This window comes from Diaphorina citri, unplaced genomic scaffold (genome assembly GCF_000475195.1).
Source record: "Diaphorina citri unplaced genomic scaffold, Diaci psyllid genome assembly version 1.1 scaffold1831, whole genome shotgun sequence".
In the NCBI taxonomy this organism is placed as follows: domain Eukaryota; kingdom Metazoa; phylum Arthropoda; class Insecta; order Hemiptera; family Psyllidae; genus Diaphorina; species Diaphorina citri.
In genome coordinates, this window is record NW_007379257.1 from 32,767 (window position 1) to 42,487 (window position 9,721).

Consider the following 9,721-nt stretch of genomic DNA (forward strand, 5'->3'; position numbering starts at 1 on the left):
AAGTGAAAATTTTCCAGCAGAAAAATTACGATTTTCTTCAGCACTTCTTATTTGCCATGAAAAGCGAAAGGAAAAGAAAAAAAAAAAAAAAACAGGAAAGGATAGAACGATACACGTACAGGTATACGGATGGAGGAATAGGAGAAGGAGAAGAAAAAGAAAGGAAAAGGAAGAAGGAAAAAAAGGAGGAGGACGAAAGAGAGGAGATGAAGAAGGAGAAAAAGAAAAACCCATACGAAGAAGGAGAAGAAAAAGATGTCATACGTAAGAAACCAAGAGACACAAAATAAAAATGAAATAGACAGGCCAAATTCAAGAGGGAGAACAAGATAAAGATATGAGAAGGGAAAAAGAAGAGGCAGGAAGGGAAAAAGAAGAATGGGGGTGGGAAGAGGGAGAAAAAGTCAAAATAGGTGAAAGGGTGGGATTTTTCACGTCTTATTTGTAGACACAAATATCCCACAAAATTGCTCCGTTGCCCCCCCTCCTCCAACTTCATATCTCCCCCAAACCTCTTCCAAAATGAATATCCTATTTCCATACAATAAACAAAGGAGCAAATTCTTCCTTTTCCAAAAAATCCCCCGCCTCACATCCCACACAAGGTACAAGCGAGGAAAAATTCCCCACCTCCTTTCAAAATTCCCTCACTTCCCCCCGGCAAGAACGGGAGCAAATACACCCCTCGCCCTCCAATACAAGCTAGGGAGCAAAAGTTTTCCTCCCATAAAAACGTCACACATTTTCAGCGTCTTACTTTCCTTAAGGAGGGAGAAAGGGAGGGGAATGGGTGAGAGGGGAAAAGGGAAGAGGGAGAGACGGGGGGAAACGATATTTTAGGGTGGCAAAGAAATAGGGTAGCGCGGGGGAAACTCAGACACGGAAAATAGGGTAGAGAGGGGGAAACTTAGACGCGGGGTAAACGGTGAGTCGAGACGAGAGAAATTGAAAGAAAATGCTTTCACAGCGATTCCCAAATTAAGAGTTACTTAAAGAAAAAAAAGAAAAAAAAAAAAAAAGATGATTAATGACAGACAAAAGAGGATTTTAAGACCAAAAGAAAAAGAAATATAGGAGAAGAAGGCCTTGTGAGGACCAACATTTAAACGTGAAAATTTCAACATTTAAACGTGAAAACATTTAAACAACATTTAAACGTGAAAAAAGTACAATATTTAAACACATGTAGAAAAGAATTTGGCAGATTTACAGGTTAGGAACCGATAGTTCTGGGAATATGGTAATTTGTTAGCCTTTTTTTTCTCTCTCCTCTCGACTTCTCTTCCCTTTCTCCGACCTATTTCGTATTCTCTCTTCCACTTTCTCCCCCTCCTTCCCTCTCTCTCTCCTTTTCCTCACTCCCTCTAGACTTGATGAATTCGCGAAATGAAGACAGGCAGACCTTGTGCGAAATTTTCTCCCATTTCTCTTCATCTTCTCCCTCCCTCTCTTCCTTTATGAGCTTTTTTCGCAGTCTAAATTCTGCAATATTTTTCCCCTTACGCTCCTTCTTTTTCCTTTCCCTCCCAAGATGGAAAAAGGAAGAGAAAGAGAAAGAGAGGATATGAAAGGGAAGAAAAAGAGAGAAGGAAGAGAGAGAGAGAAAGAAGAGAGAGAGAGAGAGAGAGAGAGAGAGAGAGAGAGAGAGAGAGGGAGAGAGAGAGAGGAAGGAAGAATATTTAACCGCATCAACCCATCAATCTTGAAACCCATTTTTTTTTCTAGCCAATTATCTCTTCTTCCTCTCTCCCTCTGTCTCTCTCTCTCCCATTCGTTTCTCTTTCTATCTATCTATCTCGTTATCAGGAACATACAGCATAATTTAGGGAAGATAAAATATTGCCCCAGCTAATATGGAAGGGAGAGAGAGGGAAGGAATAGAGACAGAGGGGGGGGGGAAGAAAGGGAGAGGTTGTGAGAGAGATAAATAGTGAAGGTCATCCCTTGTTTTCCATGTTCATGTTTTTATGTTCGGTTTTATTATTCCATGTATGTTTTTATTTTTATTTGTTCTTTTGTTTTTATTTCTGTTGTTTTTGTTTTGAGTATCTTTAGTGTGACCCGATGATGTCACCTAGTGACACTGTAAATGTCTGGGATAATAAGGTCATTTAGCCGGGCCAAACCCGTAACAATTGTTTAGGGATTGTTATAGTTTCTTAGGGAACAATCTCGTTCGTTTCATCATCGTTCGTTTTCGATTCCCGGAGCCGTACCAATTAAACAGAATAGGGAATTATTGGCTGGGACGAAAACGTTACACCTTTCGAGAATATGGTCTTTTGGCCGGACCAAACCGGGTCAAACTTATCTTTAAAACTTCTTGAGAATATTAGGGCCCTTAAAGATAGAACCCCAAAAGTTGGAAACATTTGGGTGCGGTTTCCGAACAAAAGTGAAAAGTTGTAATAGGGGAAGCACCCTGAATATAGGTCCAACATAATGTAGGGTACTTGAGTGCCCAGAAATATGGTCAGTGCCCCTAATATTGGACTCCAAGAGTTGGAAATATTTGGGTGTGGCATCTTAATAAAAAGTGAAAGGGGGAGAAGCGTCCCTGAATACAGGTCAAACATAGTGTAGGGTTCTCTCTGAGTGCCCAGAAATATGGTCACTACCCCTAAGATTGGACTCCAAGAGTTGGAAATATTTGGGTGTGGCATCTTGATAAAAAGTGAAAGGGGGAGAAGCGTCCCTGAATACAGGTCAAACATAATGTAGGGTTCTTTCGGAGTGCCCAGAAATATGGTCAGTGCCCCTAATATTGGACTCCAAGAGTTGGAAATATTTGGGTGTGGTATCTTAATAAAAAGTGAAAGGGGGAGAAGCGTCCCTGAATACAGGTCAAACATAATGTAGGGTTCTCTCTGAGTGCCCAGAAATATGGCTATGAGCAAATACACAAAACAAACAATAGTGATCAGGATTCCAACTATGATGTTCGCTATGAGAAAATACACACCGGGAGGATAGAGATAGTTCCAACTATGATGTAGGCTATGAGCAAATACACAAAACAAACAATAGTGATCAGGATTCCAACTATGATGTTCGCTATGAGAAAATACACAGGAATCATGGAATACATCGGGAGGATAGAGATAGTTCCAACTATGACGTAGGCTATGAGCAAATACACAAAACAAACAATAGTGATCAGGATTCCAACTATGATGTTCGCTATGAGAAAATACACAGGAATCATGTGAACTCGAGTGATATTATAGAGGATGATGATGATGACGATCCAAACTATGAGGAACTGAAAACCTCAGCACGGGAGAGTCTAATCAATGATGATTTTGATGATCCTAACTTGTCATCCAAGGTTTCTAAAGGTTTATTTTCTGTAATTTTATGTTGTTGTTTTTCAATAGTATACCTACTTAAAGTTTTTAAGGAATGTGGGCTAGGTACCTATTCACTTGAAAACCTAGGTTTAAAATGAAAACTTATGTTTGAGGAGGAACATGGTGCTGAATCTTGAAATTGAAAACTTGACAAAGTCTGCTATAAATTAATGTGATGTAATATCTTCTTTGGTACCTATAATATGAACCTTAGTAGTGTTGTACGTCGAACTGAGTCAACAGCAACCAATCAAAACAAACACGAGTCTGCAGAACATAACTATGCTTCTATTAACAAATATAACAAGAAGAAGTATCGGCAGTCAGAACCAAACTTCCCAAGTGCAATGAAACAGTATGACAATAATAATGAATCCACGTATGAGTGTATGAACGATTGTTTTGATACCAATCAAGTTGGTACACCTGATGAACAAAATAAAGATGCTGCTACTCACAAGAGAAGCAATTCCGTAACGCGAATTGAAGTCGAACCAAATGTTTTCTATTCACAAGTACAAAAGATGAAAAGATAATATTATTCTTCATATCTAAACTTTACACTATGTCCTGTAAGGATTATAAATTTACATCTATGTACTATAATTATCAGCTAGGCACCACATTATTATTGTTGATATTGAAAGAATGTCGAAATATTGGTACATAATAAGAAGTTATGTAGGTACAGCTCATTCTTAAGTCAATTATTTTGACAAGGAGTCTGATAAGATCAGTAGGTAAGTAGATATTTCTGTAGAATTTACTGACATTCCCAACACAAGTTCAAAAGATGAAAAGATAATATTATTCTTCATATCTAAACTTTACACTATGTCCTGTAAGGATTATAAATTTACATCTACTCGTATGTACTATAATTATCAGCTAGGCACCATATTATTATTGTTGATATTGAAAAAATATCGAAATATTGGTACATATTAAGTTATGTAGGTACAGCTCATTTTTAAGTCAATTATTTTGACAAGGAGTCTGATAAGATCAGTAGGTAAGTAGATATTTCTGTAGAATTTACTGACATTCCCAACTCCTAATAATTAGGATGGCGGCCTGATAGCGGTATATGATACCGTTTTTCCAGAGCTTTTGAGTCCCAAATAGAAATATTCAAAGTCTACTTATAACCGATAACTTGTATTTGAAGTAGTGTTTTAAATGCAATAGGCTTTTGATTTTGTATATTTACTCATTTGTGTTTTGTTTTGCTTGTTTTTGTTTTTTTTTTGCATGGTTATTGTGTTCATTAGAAATGAGCTGTTGGGTTTAGCTGGTAAAGTAAAGTTAACCAATCCTGACAATGCTTTATGTGAAGAAAATCAAAACGGAGGACATCACAGCCCCAATGGATCTGCTCTGGATGAGATAGACTGCATTGTACTAACTGAGACCAAGCACAGGTGTTTATATTTCATTAAATTTGCATGTTTTCATCTTCTTTATTTCTCATGATTTTTAAATATACACCCTTAAAATATGGTTTTCCTAATAATTAGGATAGCGGCCTGATAGCGGTATATGGTACCGTTTTTCTAGAGCTTTTGAGTCCCAAATAGAAATATTCAAAGTCTACTTATAACCGATAACTTGTATTTGAAGTAGTGTTTTAAATGCAATAGGCTAATAGGGCGGTATTGTGTCAAATCCAGTAATCTGCAGTTAGCTTAATTTTTTAAAAAAACTTTTGTTATGAAGCATTTGGACTTTTTCATGTAACTAAAGAAAAGTTATTTTCAAATTTCAAAATCGACTTGAGCTATGGGTGTCTTTCAGATATCTGCAGTTAGCTTGAAAAATTGAAAAACTTTCGTTATGAAGCATTTGGACTTCTTTATGCAACTAAAGAAAAGTTGTTTTCAAATGTCAAAATCAACTTTTGAGCTTTGATTGTCTTTCCAATTCAAAGATTACTAATTGTGAACAACATTGGGAATGGTCGGATTTAAAGGACAATTGGGCTAATTTAGAGGCTAAAAGAGAGGACATCTTTAAGATTGCTGGGTTTCGAATCACACCCCTCGTTAATGAATTTTAATGTGATATTAGTTTTAAGTTTTATGACGTTTACTCGAATTATTATTTTGCTAGTTATTTATTCTTCTTGTCTTCGTACCTAATGTTGAAAAAAATGTAAATGCAGTTTCTTTGTGTTATTATGTCACAACTTTGGTGCTCACTGCAGCATTGTAGGATTTTCCCAATATCTAATAATCCTAAAATCACATGTTTACCTACCATGCTGGCACCGGTCGCTATGCGCATTTATTTCTATGTCATAGCTACTCATTTTCCTCACGAGGCTGAGATACCTACCATGCTGGCACCGGTCGCTATGCGCATTTATATGTCATAGCTTTAACTCGAAAATTTTGCGCGGGCCTAGTAAGCGTTATAGGTCGCGGGTTCGATTCCCCTCCGGGCAAACTCAACGACTGGCTTTCTCCTATCCTGTCTTCCTTCTCTCTTCGTTTCCGGGACGATAAAACCTTCTCTCTTCGTTTTCAGGACTTCCATTGTTACAGTTCCTTCAATGAAACCTGTTAAAAAATTGCTTTTGTCTCGTACCTAGTGCCATAGCTTCCTTCAACTCCTTAGTTCCAAACTTGACCATGACGGAGTCTGTATCACTCTTCGTTTTCAGGACCTCCATTGTTACAGTTCCTTCAATGAAACCTCTTAAAAAATTGCTTTTGTCTCGTACCTAGTGCCATAGCTTCCTTCAACTCCTTAGTTCCAAACTTGACCATGACGGAGTCTGTATCACCATAGATAACCACAGCATCATGCTCGTAACCATTAGCAATACAGTACTTGTGTTCTACCTCTTGTTTGGTTTGCTCTATCATGGTCCTGCCATAGGCTGTCACACTTGATGAGATCTCTAAACACGGGAGCTTACCCACCTGAGCACCTGGAAATAGAGTGGATTAATCAGAGCTAGAAAAGTAATTCAACGCCCTAGTTGCCAAAGCATATTCCACGGTGTTTACCCAAATACTCCTATGTATGAAAACATCTCCCTTGAATGAGAGACAGGTTCGTTAATTCTTGGAATTTTTTCATCAAGCCAATAATATTCCACGGTGTTTACCCAAATACATGAAAACATCTCCCTTATATGAGAGACAGGCTCGTTAATTCTTGGAATTTTTACTTTCCTTATCCTATAGGAAGGAAAGTAATGTAATCGGGTCAAATTTTCGATGGTCAGATTTTAGTGCCGATTAGTCAGAGCTAGAAAAGTAATTCAACGCCCTAGCTGCCAAAGCATATTCCACGGTGTTTACCCAAATACTCCTATGTATGAAAAAATGTCCCTTAAATGAGAGACAGGCTCGTTAATTCTTGGATTTTTTTCATCAAGCCAATAACAAAATTTCACACAAACACCCCTCCTTCAGGTACTCATTGAATATGAAAATACATAAGCGGCCCGTGGCAGCAAGAGTGGTCGTGCTATTACGCCCAAAGAGGAAAAAATCAAGGGAACCTGGAAAACCTCCGGATAATAAACCTACACATAAACTTACCTGTGAACCCATACACAGAGTTGGCACTAATCTTCAACGCAAGCTGTCGCCCATCCAGCACTTTCTTCTTGAACTCATCTGTTTCCTTTTTCAAATCATTCTTCGCCTGTTTTCGCGCCGACAGCAGATTCTCCAGAATCTCAGGAAGCAGTCCCTTCCTTAGGGAGCTTTTGAGGAAAAAGTTCCCGCACGGGGTTTTGGAGTACTGGTCCGGCGTTAGTTCCAGTTTGGTGATTGTCTGTGGCGTAAGTAGTGTGGTGTAGCAGAGGTTGTGAGCCATCATGATGCTGGGGTATAGAGAGCTGAAATCCAACGTGGCAATGGGATCCGCGTAGTAACCTTTCTTGGGTTCAATGACCGTGGCTCCTTCGAACTGATCTTCCCCTTGTCCTCCTGGTAACAGAAATAACAGGATGTTATACACAGGGCCACAGGAGAATAGAATAGAATATACCTTGTTTGTCCTGCTCGAAAGAGACTAAAAAGTTCCTTTACCCCAGCAGTCTAAACAAGGCCTCGTGTATTTTATGGGTTTAACAGCATAACATGTAGAAAGCATAATAGCCTAAAACGGGGGAAAAGTACTGACTTTTAAATACATAGAAACGAGAACAAATTTAGTAGTGAGTAGCAAAGACCCAACTTTTACAAATCGCAGCAAATCATTGCTGCGGGGCGGATCGAACCATATTTTTTTCACCTTTTATGAGTTTAATTTATGTAAGTAATTGTGGGGAAATACTGCGGGGTGGATTGAACCATATTTTTTTCACCTTTTGTGAGTTTAATTTATGTAATTGTGGGGGAATACAAGACAAGACGAGGCCCACCTACTCGTATGTAACAACATCGGCACAACCTCTATCCGTGCAGCCCCGCAGTCGTGGCAGTCACAGAATTGTGGACCTTCACATGCTGAATTCATTTGGACACAGATAAAGTAAGTAAATTATATATCCCAGGTGAAGAACCACAAACACTTTCCTTACCATGATAGGTGGGTATGATGAAGTTCTTCTGCCTTGTCTTCCTCAGCAGTTGGGACATGACCTTAATCTGCTGTCCTCGCGTTAGAAGGCAGCCTAGTGACACTCCAGTGACACGGGCCATCTCCATATAGTTCACCAAACACATGAGCTTGTCCAAAAGTCGGAGAGGAAGGTAAGCATCCTTCAGACAGTAGACAGCCAGTCGACGGCGCGTTTGTGGTGTGCCCGCCTGAGAGAAAACAAACGTTAAATATAAATATAGAATATACCCTGTTTATACTACCGTGTGCCCGCCTGAGAGAAAACAAACGTTAAATATAAATATAGAATATACCCTGTTTATACTACCGAAATGAGACTGAAAAGTCCCTTTACTCCCGTAAAACAAGGTCTTATGAATTTGGTACATACTTATTGAATATGAAAATACATAAGCGGCCCGTGGCAGCAAGAGTGGTCGTGCTATTACGCCTAAAGAGGAAAAAATCAAGCGAACCTGGATAAAAAGTAAGGGAGAGAGGACGAGAAGAAGAAAGAAAGACAAAGAGGAGAAAACATCTAAATCCAATATACTGGAATTCACTCGATAAAGACATGACTTGACGTGGACTCGAACCACCATCCCTCAGTTCAAAATCTAACGCGTTAACCCCTACTTCTCTAAGGTTAGTTCCTTGCCATAAATAACCGTATTGATGTAAGGCCAGCCACTCACTATCAGGTAGACCTGACAGGTACGGCTATTGGTTCGCCTGTCAGGCCTACCTGATACCTGAAAGCGAGTAGCTGGCCCAAGAGTAAGTATAACTAAACAAACCTTTTCCAGCCTGAATGATAACATAAGGCACACGGTCTCCTAGCTTGGGGGCAGTACCAGCATCTCTCTTCTTCATTTTGTTCGCCAGCTCTACATGAGCTTGCTTAGCGGCGTAATCAGTCTTGGCTAGTTCCTTGGTGATAACCAGTTGACTAATATCTATCTTGTTGCACAGGAGATCACTGATGGTTTGTTTGGCATATCTAATGGAAGAGGTCTAAACTTTACACTATCTCCTGTAAGGATTATAAAATTACATCTATGTACTATAATTATCAGCTAGGCACCATATTATTATTGTTGATATTGAAAAAATATCGAAATATTGGTACATATTAAGTTATGTAGGATGGAAAAGAAATAGTGTTCGGTCAAAAACAGAGGAGCAGAGAGCATAGCGCATCGAGCAGGTAGAGGGAAACAAATGTGTGAATTGGATTTCTTAGGCTAAAAACAGAGAGCCCACAGAAGTCTAAAGTAACTGGAGAATGTTGAACAGAGAAGAGAGCCTTTTCATCATGGCAAGTCATGTCAAGTCGTAAGCATTTGGACTACGTGAAAGCCGCCTATCCTTACAGGAATTTAGCTAAAAAATTAAATGAAAATTTCAATGACTTACGTCACAGCACCATCTGGATCTCTGTTGATAAGGAGTTTCTGCAGACAGGTGTTAATCATGTTAGCTACCAGAGGTGAATTATCACGCCGCACTGTCTCCAAACCTGAAGAAATCACCACAGAAACATTGTTAGGGATGGTTAAAAAGGTTTCATTTTGCAGATATTTGTAGCAATAAAACAATTGCGCTAGTCAATAAATCCAGTGGCGACAGCACTTTTAATGCATTAGGTGCCAATTTATCACTGAAACTAAAGCTAGAAACACACTACCATCACGCCAGGTCACGTGACGTAACATGATGGTAGTGTGTTTCTACCTCAAGCAACCTTCCGCGTGATTTGTATATGGATGGGTGACAATCACGTGTTGCTGGCTTTTCCCAGCAATCGTTGG

General features: G+C 39.1%; 1 protein-coding gene across 1 annotated transcript in view; it reads right to left on the reverse strand.

Annotated features, from left to right (window-relative positions):
• Positions 1–6,034: 6,034 nt before the first annotated feature.
• LOC103517392 (DNA polymerase delta catalytic subunit-like) overlaps positions 6,035–9,721 on the reverse strand; it is a 6,714-nt gene continuing 3,027 nt past the window's right edge. Inside the window, exons 2-7 of the mRNA XM_017447434.1 lie at positions 9,327–9,429; positions 8,708–8,910; positions 8,174–8,184; positions 7,891–8,119; positions 6,902–7,294; positions 6,035–6,282 (exon numbers count right to left, since the gene is read on the reverse strand). Coding sequence (XP_017302923.1) covers positions 6,035–6,282; positions 6,902–7,294; positions 7,891–8,119; positions 8,174–8,184; positions 8,708–8,910; positions 9,327–9,429 — 1,187 coding nt within the window. The remainder of the gene's footprint in view (positions 6,283–6,901; positions 7,295–7,890; positions 8,120–8,173; positions 8,185–8,707; positions 8,911–9,326; positions 9,430–9,721) is intronic.